Source organism: Maylandia zebra, linkage group LG19 (assembly GCF_041146795.1).
Source record: "Maylandia zebra isolate NMK-2024a linkage group LG19, Mzebra_GT3a, whole genome shotgun sequence".
Taxonomy (NCBI): domain Eukaryota; kingdom Metazoa; phylum Chordata; class Actinopteri; order Cichliformes; family Cichlidae; genus Maylandia; species Maylandia zebra.
Genome location: NC_135185.1, coordinates 22,439,616 through 22,458,914, shown reverse-complemented (window position 1 = coordinate 22,458,914; position 19,299 = coordinate 22,439,616). Strand labels below are relative to the sequence as shown.

Genomic DNA, 19,299 nt, shown 5'->3' with positions numbered 1-19,299 from the left:
CTGTGGAGGCCATTTAAGTACAATAAACCCACTGTCATGTTAAAGAAAACACTTTGAGATGATTGGAGATTTGTGACATGGGGCATTATTGAGCTGGAAGTAACCATCATAACATGGATGAACTGGTAATAAAGGAATGGACATGGACAGGAATAATACTCAGGCAGACTGATAGAACATAGGATGGATCCATGCCGTTACGTTGATTACATTCCCTTCTGATCGCATCATCTGAGCGTCACAATATAAACAGACACTCATCAGACCAGACCAGGAATGATTATTCCAATCTTCTCTTGTCCAGTTTTGCTGAGCCTGTATGACAGGAGCTGCACTCAGTGTGATTATACTGCTGTACTGAAGCCCATCTGTTTCAAGGTTTGAAGTGTTGTGTTGTGAATTCAGAGATTTTCTTTTGCCTATCTTAGTTGTAGAAGGTAATTATTTGAGTAACTGTTGCCTTCCTATCAGCACAAAACAGTCTGGCTATTCTTCTCCTCCCTCTACCATCAACAGGACATTTTCACCTATCCACCTTCCACTCACTGGATAAATTAGTTTCTTCAGAAAGTTCTCTATAAACCCTAGCTGTGTGGGGAAATCCCAGTAGATCAGAATTTTATGAAGTGCTGAGAGCTCCCGGTCACAACCATGTCACATTCAAAGGCACTTAATTCACCTTTTTTCCTCATTCTGAATCTTGATTTAAGTGTCAGCATGTCTTCTTGAATTTCTAAATGCATCAAATTGCTGCCAAGTAAGTAAAGATCTTTTTTTATAGTACTTTTGACAGACATAAAAGTCACAAAGCTCTGGGAAATACTATATCAAAAGAGAAACATATTAAAACAGAACAAAAATAACTGATTAAACAGAAAAGTTTGTAACTATTTTTTCAAAGGAGTCCACAGGGTCAGCTAAATCAAGCTGGATTAAATATCTGCAATATCAAGCAGTCGAACAGTTGTACCTAACAAACTGGCCAGTGAGGCTTACATGTGATTCCTAGAGTTATAAAAGTAGAATGGCAGAAGGCCTGATAGCAGGGCATTGTGCTATCAGGCATCTCTGAACCATACCTTAGTTATGTTGCAACAGGCTTCTTTTTCACTCTCATACTCACTACAGAGGAGTTTAGATGAACTCCAACCTGCTGCTGACCTTCTACCGCTCGTCCATTGAGAGCCTGCTAACCTACTGCATCACGGTATGGTACAGCAGATGCACCAAGGCGGATAGAGTGAGGCTTCAGAGTGTGGTCAAGACAGCACAAAAGATCATCGGCTGCCCTCTCCCCTCCCTGATGGACATTTATTTCCCCCGCTGCCTCAGCAGAGCAGCAAACATTATCGAGGACAGCTCCCACCCTGGTTTCAACATGTTCAGCTACAGGTTCATCAACACAAAAACCCACAGACTCAAAAACAGTTTCTTCCCCAAAGCCATAACCACCCTGAACTCACACATGCACCGATAACACAGCCCCCCCCCCCCTTCTTTTTTTTCTTTTCCTTTTCTTCCCACTTCCTCTATGGACCACCACTGTGCAATACCAATTCTATGTGCAATAACCCAACTGTATATATACAACACTATTTATTACATATTACTTTTTTTTAAACCGGCTTGTATATTTGTACATTTTATATATATATATATATATATCTTTTCCCTCCGTTAATACTATCCATATGTATATAGCGCTGCAGAACTGTGCCCCCCCCCCCAGCATGTTTGCACTGAGTAGGAGATGCTCTGTATCTCATTGTACAACTGTATAGTGACAATAAAGGCATTCTATTCTATTCTATTCTATTCTATTTATTGCAGAGTCCACCCACTTCGTGTCGCCAGGATTTTTTTCATCTGTAGTCACTTGAATCTTCCTTTTATGGTCTCTTGTCACCACTCTGTTGTGAAACACTAACTCATTGTAGCATGTTAAACGAATGCGTTTACTCATTACTAATGAGTAAACTCTGTCCTGCCCTGCTACTCATTAGTAATGAGTAAACTCTGGCTCACTTTCCATAGTTTGCCTTTTGTCTGTCTGCTCTTTCTTCTCTTGCCCCTCACCCCCAGCTGGTCACAGCGGATGGCTGCCCTCCACTGAGCCTGTGTCGGCCTGAGCATTTCCTTATCATTGTTGCCAAGTTCTTGCTCATAGGGGGGCGTGTGAATGTTGGGATTTCTTTAAAATGCCACAAGGCAGCTATTATTGTGAATTGGTGATATATCCTTCTGAAACCCAGCCTGTTAATTTATATCATCTTTAACATCTTTAAATATTAGCTACCCTAATACCCTCTTTTAGCTCCAAAGAGGCAGGACATCACAAAAACATTTAACCTGAAAGATGCTTGTTTCCTCAGTTCTTAAGAGGATGATTTGAATTGCCTGCATGGTACACAGATCTGTCATCCACTGTACAATGAAGCGATGTGTTTTTCATTTTTCATACAATACTGCTGAGTATGTTGTAAAACATACAGCATGCATCTGATTTTGTAGGACAGATGTACCTGTGTAATAATTAACCTCAGCCTGACGTCTGTGAAGGTTCTCAGTCATCCAGGTCATCGTAGTCAAAGGAGCTTGCAAAGAAAAGCGTCTGGACTTCTTTAAGTTGCTTGAAGACGTTTCACCTCTCATCCGAGAAGCTTCTTCAGTTCTAAGGTCAAATGGTGGAGAGTCCCAGATTTAAACCTAGTGGGAGTGTCCCCCCACAGAGGGACAAAAGGACCCCCTGATGATCCTCTAATCGCCTGAGCCAAGGTGTGAAACTGGGTGTGGGTCCCAATCAGCCAGAGTTTCGGGTGAGTTCATTGTGAAACCTGGCCCCACCTTATCATGCGAATTCCTGAGGTCAGATGGCCCAGGATGTGAGTGGGCGTTAAGGCGTCTGGGAAGGGATCTCAAAACTGGATTATAGATGGCAGAGAGTTGGTGTCGTAAACCACCAGCTCTGTTCAAAGATGGTCGCTCACAGTGGACATAGATGGCTTCTTTCACTCCTCTTTCAAACCATCTGTCCTCTCTGTCCAAAATGTGAACATTGGCATCCTCGAAAAAGTGTCCTTTATCCTTAAGATGCAGATGGACTGCTGAGTCTTGTCCTGTGGAGGTGGCTCTTCTGTGTTGTGCCATGCGCTTGTGAAGTGGCTGTTTGGTCTCTCCAATGTACAGGTCTGAGCATTCCTCGCTGCACTCCATTTCAGACCCAGCAACACGCTCAGACAAAAACTGGTTCACCCGAAAGACAAAACGCCAAAACACAAACTTAACAATGTGGTGTATGCTGTACAGTGCAGCGAGGAATGCTCAGACCTCTACATTGGAGAGACCAAACAGCCACTTCACAAGCGCATGGCACAACACAGAAGAGCCACCTCCACAGGACAAGACTCAGCAGTCCATCTGCATCTTAAGGATAAAGGACACTCTTTCGAGGATGCCAAAGTTCACATTTGGGACAGAGAGGACAGATGGTTTGAAAGAGGAGTGAAAGAAGCCATCTATGTCCACTGTGAGCGACCATCTTTGAACAGAAGCGGGGGTTTACGACACCAACTCTCTGCCATCTATAATCCAGTTTTGAGATCCCTTCCCAGACGCCTTAACACCCACTCACATCCTGGGCCATCTGATCTCAGGAATTCGCATGATAAGGTGGGGCCAGGATTCATAATGAACTCACCCGAAACTCTGGCTGATTGGGACCCACACCCAGTTTCACACCTTGGCTCAGGCGATTAGAGGATCATCAGGGGGTCCTTTTGTCCCTCTGTGGGGGGTTACTCCCACTAGGTTTAAATCTGGGACTCTCCACCATTTGACCTTAGAACTGAAGAAGCTTCTCGGATGAGAGGTGAAACGTCTTCAAGCAACTTAAAGAAGTCCAGACGCTTTTCTTTGCAAGCTCCTTTGACAACCTCAGCCTGACTGTTACTAAAGTGGAGCTTCTGGTGTTAAAGGCCTTTCTTTATTATTCACGGATTCAAAGGTTAAAGTCTAACTTCTTGTATTATCTGCTTCATTTAAGGGTTGGAGGAGACACCCCTTTAGTTTGCTACCCAAGCAGTTTTCAGGGTCAAATCTTTTTCAGGGGCACCTGGCAGACACTCATGACAGCTGTCCATGAACTCATTGCAACTTAAATGAGTAAATGTAACTAATCGTTTAAATTGTTGACATACATAAACAAAATTGAAAAGAGTATCACTGTTTTTATGCTATGTACATCTTCTACAGCCCTACATTTATGATAACAGATGAGAACACAAGTCCATTAACTTCAAGACATGAGCTCTGAACTATGAAAAATAAAGACAGCCAGTCTTGCAATGTATGAACTATACCACTCAAGAATACCAAGGTAGAAAATTATCTCTGCCTCTGTCAGCAGGTAAATGTAGCCCAGCACCACGTTGATTACTAAAACAAGCAGCATTTCACTCTCTGGCTGTATCCCAATTCAGGGTCTGCAGCCTTAAAGTACACATTTCAAGGCCGATTACGTCTCAGCGGCGCGCCGAAGGCTGTCCCAATTCAAAGGCTGCTCCTTCATTTCTGTCAAACAAAGCTATGACACGTTTCCAGTGGTTAGTATCATGGTTGCTAGGCAACCTGGGCAGCGCAACGGAGGCTTTTTTTTTTTTAACTTTATTGACAAACAACAGTATCAGCGCAACGGAGGCTAGACCGTCCCATTACACAAGCCTCGCACTTCCGGCCTTAGCGGTCTTTGAGTACGCGGCCCTTGAGGATCGTTGGGGCTGCGTACTTTAAGGCTGCAGACCCTGAATTGGGAGACAGCCTCTGTCTCTCTCAGCTCGCCTGTCTCCATTAGCGATGGTAAATGCGATTCTTTTTACTGAATCGAGCTTTAATGAGTCACTCACCAAAGTGAATCGGGTTTCTTCAGTCATTTGAGTCACTGAGTCAGGTGACCAGAGAGTGCAAAAATGTACATTTTCACTCAAACTTAATTTGTTTCTCTTTTAATGTAAATCCTACTGCTGAGATGAATGATTGTAAAAGAAAACAACTATTGTATAGAGCAAAAAAGATCCCAAAAGTTCTAAAGGGAACATTTATTTATTTTTATTTTATTAGTATTTTCCTTAAATGTGTCAAATATATTTTCTCATCTAAATGTCCACTGAGCTGTGAGCCAGGGGGCGGTAATGCACCTTAACATTGGTTGCCAACCAAGAAGAAGAAGAAGCTGTGAGCCAGGAGGGAGTGAGTGATTCGTACTTGCTATGATTCAGCAAAAACCCAAATCCTGAATACAAAAAACAAAATCAAAAACTAGACACTAGAAACAAGGAACAGAAACTGAGAAACTAGGAAAAGGCACAGCAGTGCACACGGGGGATACACAGCAACAGGGGAGTTGTACGACACGACAACAAACAGGGGAAGACTGAGGACTAAAGTACACAGGAAGGTTAACAAGAGGATGGGGAACAGGTGGAAACACAGCTGGGACTAATCAGACATAATGAGACAAAGCAAAACTCAAACCACTGAACACAGGACACGAGACTATCAAAGTAAGACAGGAAACACAAGAGACATCCACAAAGACACAGACCTGACACTGAAACATGACTGACTGGGGAGGCACAGGGAACAAGGAACACAATTACAATAGTTAATACATATTGACCTTCACTAATAATCTACCAAGGCAAATTAGTGCCAGACCTCACCATAGTTAAGCTATTATCCATGTGACTGGCTGAAATTATGTCAAGAATGTGGAGATCCTTTGAACCTTCATGTGGGGTCTCACTGGAGAAATAAAGTCCCCCAACTTAACTCTTAATAGTTTGAAAAAGGATATATTTTGAGCTGGATAATTTATGAATGGGTGGGCTTTTAATTTGGTCTGATCTTTGTTTAAAAAAAAAAAAGAAGAGGAACATTTTTACTGGTGTTTCTTGTTTACAAAAGTGGAAACCTGAAACTACACAGCAAAAACACGTTTTGGTAACGTATCATGCACATTTTGTAGTTTATTTGAAATGAATGAATATACCTCATCATTGACAAGGAAAGGTGATTAGACAAAGAGAATTTTTGAGAAGACAAAACCCCCACTCGGCAGTACCAAGTGTCTTATGACAGCTTACACAGAGCAACGAATGAGGCATTTGGATATGCATGTTTCTGGCATATTTAGAAGGCTCCATCGAGTCCCTCCGCCACCTTTACTGCTGTGCAGGTTATTTAAATAAAACAATTCCAGGTACAATTTTACACTACAGATAACTCTGGCTTTCCCTTTGTTACGATGGATGTCAGACAAACAAAGAGTGCATTTGACCATGCATAACTTCCAATGAAAAACAAAAAGGAACAATGGACAAATAGTCAGTTGTTCTCCTTATAGTGTTAGTAAATATGCTTGTAAATAGTAATATACCTAGTCACTAGTCAATGTTCCTTTAATGCAACTACCCTTATAACTATCTACTAGTGTAGGGCCTTGGAGAGAGTGAGACTACCCTTTTGTGCTCATGCAAATCTAAGAGTGCCAGGACTCGTGGATGACTGGCTGCTGGGAGTCCTGTGCCAGTCTTCTTTTATGCAGATCACAGTGTGCCAGACCTCACGGACGATTGGCTGCCTGGAGATCCCATGACCACTCCATGACCAATTGACTGGCTGATTGTCTGCACCTGGGAGTATAAAAAGGCTGAAGATCCTTCACACTATGGGGAATTGCTGCTCTGAAGTGAACATGCAGTGTCCTCATCGTCTGCTTTGCATGTGAAGCTTGTTTGTTAAAGCTGTTTGCTGTGTTGCTCTTTGTTTAAACCTGGTATACAGCTGAACTTAGTTTCATTAGAGTTTTGTGATGCTGGCTGGCTGTTACTCTTGCCTGTTCTTTTCATTGTGTATTAATTGTTTCCCCGGTGGTCTGTTGAACAGCCCTGTCGGTTTTCAGTTTAATGTTTGTAATAAAACCCCTTAGTTACTCAGATTTCGTGAGAGGGCTTGTGTATGTTTCTCCCCTCCTGTCGCCTAGCAGAGGGGGTCGTAACACTAGTCACACAAACATACTGCAACAGTAAGACTCAGTGATTAGACACAGGGGTTACAGGTGGGTCCCCAACAGTCAGCAAAACAAGTCATAAAAAACAATAAAGGTTGATATCCAGAGTTGACTCACTAACAATGTGGAGCAGTCTCAATGTATTTAGCTGCTTTTTCCCTGAACACAACCAACTGAGAGAAATGTCTACAGTCCTCACTTTGGTCGTTGCGAATGTTGAAGGAGATTTGTTCCATAGACACATTATACTAGTGTTTCCTACACTTAATCCAACACCACTATGTTCTATTTAAATCCAGGTTCCTTTTATAGTTTGCAGTGAAATTTGTTAAACCATTGCTTAATGGGACAGAAGTACAAGTCACTCTTTACTAACACATTTGTAGATACGTTTATTGCTGAACAACACAGCTAGCAGTCTCACACACTCTTTAGATTTTTTAAGTTTTGTGCGTAATGGTTTAGTCTCTTAAACCTTACCCTTTTCTCCTCAGTATCACAACAGTATGACTCCCAAAGTACGGCTCAGTAAAAAACCAATGATTCTAAAGCCGTAACACAAAATACAGTTGGAAGATGAATGATTGCGATTTTATGATGCATAGTAAAACTACCCCCTCTTCTTCTTCTCTGAGTTGCTGTTGCTCTTGTGTATGTGTGTATGCCTTAGAAGTCATATAATACATTAGCAATACCTGAAGGGCAAGCTTTACTTACACAGCCTCACACACAGTAGGTTTTTAAAGTTTTTGGGTACAATGGTTTAGCCACAGATGTAACTTCCACTTTTGATAAAGATCACTCCATCTGCATATTTCTTAAGAAATGAAGCATCTTTATTAAGCTCTTATAAATGTTTACACAATAATAGACACCGTGTGCTCTGTGACATTATAGTCTTCTACTTCTGCTTCCATTGGTTTGCATTTTAAACTCCCAACCTTTCAGGTTGTTATGAACGACTTATATTTCTACCATTTTGTGATATAAAAGTGAACCATGTGGCTTTTTTATTTTCTGTGTGATGGAATGACTTAAGACACGAGTTATTTAAACAATTCTAAATGACAGTGTGATGGCCATGGTACTTTATGTAGGCCAAATATGTTAAGGATAATGTTTATCAATGTAAAATTGCAAAGAACCTTTGAATAGATTATAACATCTTGTAAACAGTTACCTCAGAACCTGTACTGTCAGACCTATGTATGTAAGGTAAAACTTTCCACAGTACTTCCCCTTAAGTAAGTAACTAAACACATAAAGTCACCCTTACCAATATTCAACTGCTCCTTGAAAAAAGTAGCACAAACAGACAACTGACTCAGCAATGATAAGAAGAAAATTAAAAGTTTTGGTTTTTGTGGCTCGAAAAATTAAAGAAAGTGTGTTTAATAATTCAACAAGACCCGCACCTTCAACACATGTACATTCAGATTTTGGATCAGACTTACATTGCTGTTGTTCAATAGTTTTTAGCCTCTCTCAAAATTTATTTTATGACCTTTACGTTTCCAGCCGATAAGGACAATTACTGCATTTCAAATGCACATCCAAAGGCTTTAAACATCCGCTTTGTCTGTAGCGACAGCATCAAACTACAGAGCGTTGTTTTTACTAAAATTCAACATTTTCAGATTAAAATTTGGTTGCTTTTTTTTTTCCACTGTAACACCCCCCTCAATTTTTGTGATATTCTTAGAGATTTCATTTTTTATATTTATGCTTTTGGTGTGAGGGTATCTAATATACAACGTTGTCACTGTGTTTTTGTACTACCAGCTGTGAGGGCTCTGCTTTTGCTTTGAGCAGTCTGTATGTATGTGCTCTGCTATAGAAGTCAGCAGTCTAACCAGGTTATGGGCAGAAATCTGTGCCATCAGAAACTGAATTTGATATGCTTAAATTTGAATTTGAATTGCTCAGATTGAATCTGAATTGCAACTTGAATAAATGCTTTTAAAAACTGCATATGAATTAGCCTAATTTGAAATTCAATTTATTGGTTTGAAAATGATCATGAGTAAATTGAAATTGAATTTTATATTTTGAAAATGAATTCATTTGCTTTGAAACTGTATTCAGTTTTTTGGGACTTACATCCGGTTACGGTTCAAGAGTAATGAGCGCAGATTAATAGAACTACGTTTTACTAGCGGACCGAAAGTGTTACTGATGGGAATCTACAGCATCTTGAGTTGAATTAAGACTTCAGAAGTCATTCGTCATGTCGAATGACCAGCGGATAAAATTTTCATTTTTTTCCACATCTGTTTTTTGGAAAGTTCAGCTTTTTCACCTCTTTTCAGCACAAATTTGAGCTTCTTCATCTCTTTTTAGCAGAATTTTCAGTTTCTTCACCTCTTTTCAGCAGCTATTTCTACTTCTTCGGCTGTTTTCAGCAGATTCCACTACACAGCATTCATACTGCATTTTCACGGCCAATAGTGTTTCCCTAGGAAACACTATTGGCTTACAAAAGCTTTATATTGTGGTCTGTGACAAATTGGTTATGCTTGAACTCATTTAATACTTGTCCCCTGATAATTTATTCCTTGTTATTTTACAGTTGACCATAATGCTTTAATTTAGACATTGCTGGTGTAACCTTGCTTAACATACTATCCCAGGTTTCTTTGTGGTACCATTAGTTACATCCATGCATATGTTTTAAAGCAAAAATACTACTAATAGTCAGGTCATTTGAATTTTCTTCTGTTCACAGGTAAATTTCTAATAAATTATGTTTCTTTGTACTTACTTCCTGTTTATACAGGGTCATGAGGTCATGGATTGCATCATTGGGTACAACCAAATGAAGGGTTTTTCATTTTGTACAGTATTGTTTATTTTCTTTAAAGTAACCTTTTGAGTTGTATTGTATGCAGTGTTTTACTTTTCAAACCATTTATCTGAGTATGAGTTTGTCATTTGGATCCATAATCTTAATCCTGTTTTTTGTTTAAAATCGTATTGTTTGGTCTAACCTATTTTTCAATGGTAGACACCAAAGAGGTGTGTGAAGTCCTGTATAAAGCAAGTGAGATTTTGCCTACCAGGTTTGTTTGGGTTTTTTTATAACTTTTTATTTTGTACTTTTTCCAATTTTATAGTACATGCAAACAAAAACACGAAAAAAAGAACACAAAAGAAACAAACCAAAAAAAAGAAGAAAGGACACCCAATCTGTGGAAGAGGGGAAAAGGGAAGAAAAAAAAAAGAAAAAAAACAACAACAAGGAGAGGTCCCTGCCCTATGGGGCTGAGTGAGTCTTATAGGCTATCCATTTTGTCCACTGTTTTCGGTGTTTATCAGATTTCAGTCTCAAAGTGTAGGTCATTTTCTCCATTATATATACAGTGGGGCAAAAAAGTATTTAGTCAGCCACCGATTGTGCAAGTTCCCCCACTTAAAATGATGACAGAGGTCAGTAATTTGCACCAGAGGTACACTTCAACTGTGAGAGACAGAATGTGAAAAAAAAATCCATGAATCCACATGGTAGGATTTGTAAAGAATTTATTCGTAAATTAGGGTGGAAAATAAGTATTTGGTCACCTCAAACAAGGAAAATCTCTGGCTCTCACAGACCTGTAACGTCTTCTGTAAGACGCTTTTCTGTCCCCCACTCGTTACCTGTATGAATGGCACCTGTTTGAACTCATCATCTGTATAAAAGACACCTGTCCACAGTCTCAAACAGTCAGACTCCAAACTCTGCCATGGCCAAGACCAAAGAGCTTTCGAAGGACACCAGGAAAAGTAATGTAGACCTGCACCAGACTGGGAAGAGTGAATCTACAATAGGCAAGCAGCTTGGTGTGAAAAAATCAACTGTTGGAGCACTCATCAGAAAATGGAAGACATACAAGACCACTGATAATCTCCCTCGATCTGGGGCTCCACGCAAGATCTCATCCCGTGGGGTCAAAATGATCATGAGACCGGTGAGCAAAGATCCCAGAACCACACGGGGGGACCTGGTGAATGACCTGCAGAGAGCTGGGACCAAAGTAACAAAGGTCACCATCAGTAACACACTACAACGGCAGGGAATCAAATCCCGCAGTGCCAGACGTGTTCCGCTGCTGAAGCCAGTGCATGTCCAGGCCCGTCTGAAGTTTGCCAGAGAGCACATGGATGATACAGCAGAGGATTGGGAGAATGTCATGTGGTCAGATGAAACCAAAGTAGAACTTTTTGGTATAAACTCAACTCGTCGTGTTTGGAGGAAGAAGAATACTGAGTTGCATCCCAAGAACACCATACCTACTGTGAAGCATGGGGGTGGAAACATAATGCTATGGGGCTGTTTTTCTGCCAAGGGGACAGGACGACTGATCCGTGTTAAGGACAGAATGAATGAGGCCATGTATCGTGAGATTTTGAGCCAAAACCTCCTTCCATCAGTGAGAACTTTGAAGATGAAACGAGGCTGGGTCTTCCAACATGACAATGATCCAAAACACACCACCCGGGCAACAAAGGAGTGGCTCCGTAAGAAGCATTTGAAAGTCCTGGAGTGGCCTAGCCAGTCTCCAGACCTCAACCCCATAGAAAATCTGTGGCGGGAGTTGAAAGTCCGTGTTGCTCGGCGACAGCCCCAAAACATCACTGCTCTCGAGAAGATCTGCATGGAGGAATGGGCCAAAATACCAGCTACTGTGTGTGCAAACCTGGTAAAGACCTATAGTAAACGTTTGACCTCTGTTATTGCCAACAAAGGTTATGTTACAAAGTATTGAGTTGTATTTTTGTTATTGACCAAATACTTATTTTCCACCCTGATTTACGAATAAATTCTTTACAAATCCTACCATGTGGATTCATGGATTTTTTTTTTCACATTCTGTCTCTCACAGTTGAAGTGTACCTCTGGTGCAAATTACTGACCTCTGTCATCATTTTAAGTGGGGGAACTTGCACAATCGGTGGCTGACTAAATACTTTTTTGCCCCACTGTATGTCCTCGATTACATCAGTCCATTCTTCCAATTTTAAAGGGTCACTTTTCAGCCAGTTTTTTGTTATTACCTTTTTGCTTGACAACAACATAATTTTAAACAATTAATGGTCCTCCTTTCTTACATTTTCCCATATTCCAAAATACATTACTTGTGCCTCACACAGCACGTCATACTCCAGCACTTTCGTCATTGTTACCGCAATGCTTTCCCAGTAAGGTTTGATATTTTTACACTTCCAAAACACATGAGAATGACTGGCGTCCCAGTCTCCACATAATCTCCAGCATTGTTGGGGTGTTTTCAGCTGCTTGCTTTTGATATAAGGAGTAATAAAGAACCTAATCACATTTTTCCAGCCATATTCTCTCCATTGTCTAGAGCTAGTGGAATTATGCTGTGTGAGACATACGGATCGCCAGTCATCCTCTGACAACTCAAGATGTAATTCCGATTCCCACTTTTGTTTGATATATAATGTTTCATTCCTATTCAAATTTTGCAGGCCATTATATAATTTCGATAAAATTCTTGATGGAGGATTTTTATATGCACCTGTTATTATTTCTATTATATGGCTTCCTTCTCTCAAGAACGTCTTCCTAATTTCTGTATTGTAAAAATGTCTTAATTGAAAATACCTAAATAAATCTGATTTATCCAGTCCAAATTGTCTCTGTAGATTCTCGAAGGATTTGAATGTTGTCCCATCTATTAATGTACACATTGCTGTAATTCCTTTATTGACCCATCTTAAAAATGTACTATCCCATTGTCCACTTTGGAATTTTCGAGAATATGCAGGCCAAATCAGCAATTTACAGGCTTCTATAATTCTATATTTCTTCACTATAATCCACCAGAGTTTAATAGTGAATTCAGTAATGAGATTTGTGTTCGTAGACTGGATAGTTTCTTCTCCCAATCTTGCTTTTGGATGACATGATAAGCAATAATTTATCTCCATATGCTTCCATTTTGAGGTGTAATCCGGTGAACACCAGTAAACAATATATCTCAGCTGAGCTGCATAGAAATATTCCTTGAAATTCGGGAGGGCAAGTCCTCCTTTTTCTTTTCTTAATTGGAGTATTTTAAATCTTATTCTTGGCTTTGTCCCTTTCCAAATAAATCTACTAACTAATTTATCCCATCTACCAAATTGTTCATCTGGTATATGGATTGGCAATGAAGTGAATAGATACAGTAGTCGAGGAAGCACATTCATTTTTATTACCTCTATTCTTGAGCTAAGCGGAGCCCATTTAATCAAATCTTTTTGGATTGTATTACTAATCTTTACATAATTTGCCTCGTATAGTGTACTTATTTCACTAGTTAGATAGGTTTGTTTTTTAAATGCCATAATGGAGATGCCAGAAATAAAGGACAGTTAAAAAAAACTTGACTATGCTGATGCTGTCTATTTATCACCTTCTTTGCCACTTGGTCTACAGCACCTCACATGGTCCAAACTCCAACATGATACTACTTCATGATCTCTTGCAGTTGCAGTGCCAAGAAGAAAAGAAAAGAACTTGAATTACATATAAATTGAATATGTGATTCCAGATTTCCCTGGCACACATTAACACCTGAATGTAACACAGCTGTGTTATCCCATGTTAATAGTTTATTTCAGCCCTGCCGTGTCATTAAATTATGTAAATTTATTTATGATGATAAAAAGCAATAACAACAGTCACCAAAAACCACAATTCCACAGTAGTGATCAATCCTGATCCCAGGTGCCAGTGATTCTTCTTCCAGAGACTGCTGTCCACTTTAGCTCACCTGCTATTCACAGTTGCTCACCACACTCCCCACACCTCTTATTCACAGACTCCTACACACGAGAAAGAGCAAGTAAGTTCATCGCAGGCAAACAAGATATATGACAATCACTAAAGTCTGAGTCATTCAACAACCAAATGCCAGCAGGTGTACGGAACTGAAAAAGTTTTGTGGGAAATTCCACTGTACTGCAGATACACATGCACACATGTAAAACACACAAACAAGGAAAAACAGGACTGAGGCAGAGAGGATGAAGTGGAGAGAAAGGCAGAAACAGGGAGGTCAGCAAGGTGAGGATGGGGATCATGACATGTCTTTAGTCTCTTCTATGAGTTTTGATTTATTTTCCTTTTGTTCCTTATACTTTTTTTTAAGCTATAAGAAGACAGCATGTACGCGACACAACTACATGAAACACAGAGACTAAATACACATGAGGGATGATCAGGGGAAGTGGCCACACATGGGAGCACAGCTGACACACATGAACCTAACGACAGGACAGGAGAGGTGAAACATAAATACACTGACATTGAATGCAGACTTTCAAAGTAAAACAGGAAACATGGAGATTAGACATGACATGAACTAAACATAACCACGCAGACATGACGCATGAACCAGGGAGACTTAGTACAGGGGGAGATGACATAAACAACTAAGGAACAAGACTAAAGAGCAATCTAGAAATTAACTAGGTGAGCTAAACTAGGGCACAAATGAATACAAAAGATACATATAAGAACTCAAACACTGGGTCACAGACCTAGCCCATGACAGCGTCGGTCAATCTGAATAAGCATCCAATTAAGTTATTGTACCTCCTGTTACAAAACCACAGTTACAGTTGAAAAATAGGAATATTATGCACATGATTATGTGATTTGAGTGGATTTTTGTTTTTTTAAACATTCAGTTATATAAGACGATCTTTGCCTGACTTCTGCTGATCTGTTCAAAACAGTTCAAAATCTTACCACAGATATGTAAAATGTCATTTTTGTAATGCACTGCACTATGAGAATCAGAATCAGAATCAGAAAGGGGTTTATTGCCAAATGTTGTGCAGGTTTACAACATTAGGAAATTGCTGCGGTGCTTCAGTGCAAACATACTGTCATAATTGGGATTAAATAGACATGAAAAAAAAAATAAAAGTAGGAATAAGAATTAAAAGTGCTATGTAGAAAGATATGTGCATGAGATATACAGGAGATATATACATAAGAATAAGAATTAAAAGTGCTGCGTAGAAAGATATATACATGAGTGCAGGTGGTGATCAGTGCAAACATGGAATGATGCAGTGACACAGCGTAGGGTCATGTGTTTGTGGCGGGGACAGTCATACGGTTATTGTTCATGTGTCCAACAGCAGAGGGGAAGAAACTGTTCTTATGGCGAGAGGTTCTGGTGCGAATGGACCGGAGCCTCCTGCCTGAGGGGAGCACGTCAAACAGACTGTGTCCAGGGTGAGAAGGGTCAGCTGAGATCCGAGCTGCACGCCGCAATGTCCTGGAGGTGTACAGGTCCTGCAAAGATGGGAGTCTGCAGCCAATCACCTTCTCAGCAGAGCGCACAACACGCTGCAGTCTCTGTTTGTCCCTGATAGTGGCTCCAGCGTACCACACGGTGATGGAGGAGGTGAGGATGGACTCGATGATTGCAGTGTAGAATTGCATCATCGTCCGTGTTGGCAGGTTGAATTTCTTCAGCTGCCTCAGGAAGTACATCCTCTGCTGGGCTTTCTTGATGACGGAGGTGATGGTGGGCTCCCACTTCAGGTCCTGCACTCAGAAAAATAAAGGTGCCAACTGGAACCAAAAGTGGTTCTTTAGACTGATGCCATAGAAGAACCTTTTTTGGTGCCACAAAGAACCTTTCAAACAATGGTTCTTTGAAGAACCATTTCTTTCAGTGGTTCATTGAAGAACCTTTAAAGGTGCCCCAAAGAACCATCAAGAAATGGTTCTTTGGGGCACCTTTAATGGTTTTTCAAAGAACCTTTTTAAAAATGGTTCTTTAAAGAACCATTTTTAAAAAGGTCCTTCAAATGGTTCTTTAAAAGAACCATTTTAAAGAACCTTTTTTCAGTGGTTCTTTAAAAAACCATTTTAAATCTTTCAAAATAAAATGCATCAAATTGAATTTGAGCAGGGTAAAATAAATACGAGCACAGCATAGACATATATTAATGGTTTATTGTCATTTTGTAGTATACCAAAAGACAAAAAGGCATTTTAACCCTCAGCACAACATCACTACTAATACATGTCACATATTAGTGTTTTAAACAGTAATAATTAAATATATTTGCTATACTATAAATAAATATATATAAATACTATAGCTACAGATAACACAAAAAATAACACATGTATTGTTTAATTAATAAAACATCAGAAAGTGATAAAACACATTAGAAATAGCTTCATAACAGACCAATAAATCAACACATTTTCATCAGCAGATGTTTGCATGTTCAGTAAAAACATTTCAACAACAAGTTTATGATTAAAATGATCAATGAACTTCAGCCTTACGCTATGTAATGTACTTTTCATGTTGTACTCATGGCCCTTTGTTAGTCCAGTTTAGGACAATGTCTCTGACGTATGTTTCATATCAAACATATGTCATATCAAAACAAGCCCACACCTGCAGTTGTTTCAGTTTTTCACTGGTGTTTCCTGTCAGCTGGTCAACCTCACTCAGGCGGACATCCATATCAGCCAACCAAACGACAAGTTCCTCCCTTTGTGCTTCAAATCCCTCCCACTCTGAGACAAGGAGCTGAAAGAGAGAGAAAAGAGTCAATTATAAAGAAGAGAGAAAAGTGAAACCCTCCTCATAAGGTCTGACTCGCATACCTGCAGTTGACCTGTGATGGACTCCAGTTTGGCGTTCACGTCATCCCTCGTCGATGCCAACAGCCGAGTCTGCAGGGTGCCCTGGAAGAGCTGAGTTAATGTTCGACTCCTCCTGGTCAGGCTCTCCAGCTGGATGAGCCGAGGTCTCCCCTCTCGCCGCTGCCTCTGAACACAGAAACACAAATTGCATCTGAAGCAGGAGGTGCAGATTTTTTTTGCTATTCTTTTCTAAATCCAGGCTAGATCACGTGGAGGTATTTGGAAAACTTTTTTGGCCAGTGGACGACCTTTGTCTTGCAGAAAGTCAAATCAAATGTATGCGATACACAATCAATTCACAAGAACACATAAAAAAATAAGTCCAGTTCTTGCCTGATTTCAAGTGAAATCTGCATCAAAACAGGGTGACAGAAGTAAAACGAGTGCACAAAGCCTCACTTTGTACAAGCCTGCTATTACAGTTCTCCTCTATGCAGACGACTTTCCTGTTTTCAAGGCACAACTTGGATCTGCTGTACGAATCTTATGGATACACACTAAATGAAACAATAGTGTGCATGACTCCAGATTCTGATCCCTCATCCTAATATGGTCCCAACATAGCAACAGCAATAAAGCAAATGTTGAGGCTTCAAAATACAAAGTCCATAAACCAATGGCTGACATGGGTTTTATCATAAGGGTGATAAATATACAGATTTCAGTCTGTCTTAGAGATTTGATGTTCATTTACCTGCAGATGCACTATACGTGCCTGTTCCATGGTTTTCCACAACATTTTGCACATCACTATTTAATACAGGAAGTAGGTGAACTAAAACAAGTCATCTTTCTTTGTGAGAGGACCATACTAATGAAACAAACCTCAATGACATCATAGGGATCCCTAAAGATGCTCCTGCTGCTTTTCTTCCTCCTCATCCCAAGCTTCCTTCTCCTTGTCCTCGCCTTCCATCCAATTGTAACTCAACCTAATTGTGTTTCTCCCCCTTCTCTTCCTCATTTTGTTGGAGCTGTGAACACAATTAATGTGAATCTGGATTAATTTGTGCAAACAAGAAAAATCTACAGCTTTTTGGTCAGAGGTGCTCTTGTGATTTAAGCCGGGTAGAGTAGATTTCTGTGTTGATGCTACCTGCTTCAGCTCTGGCTGCTGAGTGATATTTACACCCTGGCTGGATTACAAACTTTAACCATGTGCTGAACTTTGGCCCAGCGCTGATACCTCTTGTTAGTATAACGACCTCTTCTTGGCTTGTATGTATGATTTATGATGGTGGATAAATGAAATATACAAAAAAATTAACTATATTACAAAAGAACATCTATCTTGGAAACATCAAATGACCGGAGCATAACTTGTCAACTAGTCCGAAACTAAGTTATGCAGGAACAGTCAAAGACACACCTTCTCATGTCACATTTCTATTCATTTCTATATAATTTGATTAGACAATAAAGAGTTACTGTATCTAATCTAATTATTCATTCAAAACTCTTATGCATAGCTGTATTTTATACAGCTCTTACAGAATTCAAAGTACAGGTTCATGTGAGTATTTAATGTACAGCTCAGATCTACAGAATTTCAGAGTTTCTAGAGCAGACACAGAGCTCACGCCACAACAGGCTTCAGGCGCCATTTTAGTGACTTTAACAATATATTAAATTTTAATTTCGGTCTAGCTGACATTAGGTTATGTACGCAGCACGCAATTGAACCACATATTTTAGAAGCCAAAGGTTCAAATTAGCTGGGAGCAGCTTCACTTAATTATAACAGTGGTTTTGTTAGGAAAACAGTTGGATACTAAATTGCGCTGACCTCAACGGCTAACGTATCTAGCTAATCGCTACTGTTAGCACAACATTAACAGCAAGCTACAATGACGAGTAACAAAAACAAAACAGTAATAAGGTTTTAATGAAAATGTCTTACCTTTTCTAACAGTCCCAGAATCCACAGCTTCAAAGTCCAGCAGGTACTGAAGACTGTTATCCGTTTCGCTGTCACCGTCCGTGAGTTTTTTTCCCGAAAGGTCAAGGCCCGCTGCTCGCACACTCTGTCTGCGCATGCGCATCCCAACGACTGACCCCCTCCGTCCGCTCCCGGGAGGTTATAGTATGACGTGTTCTGACGTCACTCTCTCTCCCTGTCATTTATTTGGCTCGAAACACACATTAACAAATTGCTCAGTGATGAACAACTACTCAGATCATTTACCTAAGCAGTGCGCTTTGTCAAAACGAAGTGTGTGTTCATTACACTGACATTCTGTTCTGCAATTGTTATTTACTTGTATTTTATAATTTGACTTTACAATAATATTGTAACGTTTACAATAACTAGTATTATCATTATGCTATATTTTCAAAATTGTCGCATGCCGCTTTTCCCTGGGCTGGGGTGTAACAATATAATAATCTCAAAAGTAATGCCTTGGAGTAGAAAATAGTAATGCTTTATTAAAATTTAAAACTAAAGTACAGTATTTGAATGTGTGTATTGTGTCTACTGTTTGCAAATATTTCTAACTTTTATTTGAATATTCAGTTTCCTACCATCTTCTCTTAAAGGGTAATTGCCAGGTATCCCGCCCTC

General features: G+C 39.9%; 1 protein-coding gene across 2 annotated transcripts; it reads right to left on the bottom strand.

Moving 5' to 3' along the window:
* Positions 1-16,022: 16,022 nt before the first annotated feature.
* Positions 16,023-18,773, bottom strand: LOC112434691 (uncharacterized). 2 transcript variants are annotated; one of them, XM_076877552.1, is made up of 4 exons: positions 18,637-18,773; positions 17,562-17,710; positions 16,698-16,862; positions 16,023-16,620 (listed from the first exon to the last, which is right to left on the bottom strand). In XM_076877552.1, exons 2-4 carry the CDS (start codon positions 17,616-17,618, stop codon positions 16,453-16,455), a joined length of 390 nt encoding a protein of 129 aa, XP_076733667.1. In that variant the 5' UTR covers positions 17,619-17,710; positions 18,637-18,773; the 3' UTR covers positions 16,023-16,452. The 2 variants fall into 2 exon arrangements, 1 of the variants encoding a protein (XP_076733667.1); XR_003024168.2 differs by lacking the exon at positions 17,562-17,710 and having other exon boundaries at positions 18,637-18,763.
* Between the last annotated feature and the right edge of the window lie 526 nt (positions 18,774-19,299).

What these genes read in the sequence shown, in the direction of transcription:
- LOC112434691 (XM_076877552.1), bottom strand. Translation starts at nt 17,618, where the DNA reads ATGAGGAGGAAGAAAAGCAGCAGGAGCATCTTTAGGGATCCCTATGAT. An exon ending in ATCCCTATGATGTCATTGAG is followed by an intron (nt 16,863 to 17,561) that starts GTTTGTTTCATT and finishes TTCTGTGTTCAG; the next exon opens with AGGCAGCGGCGAGAGGGGAG. An exon ending in CCATCACAGGTCAACTGCAG is followed by an intron (nt 16,621 to 16,697) that starts GTATGCGAGTCA and finishes TCTCTCTTTCAG; the next exon opens with CTCCTTGTCTCAGAGTGGGA.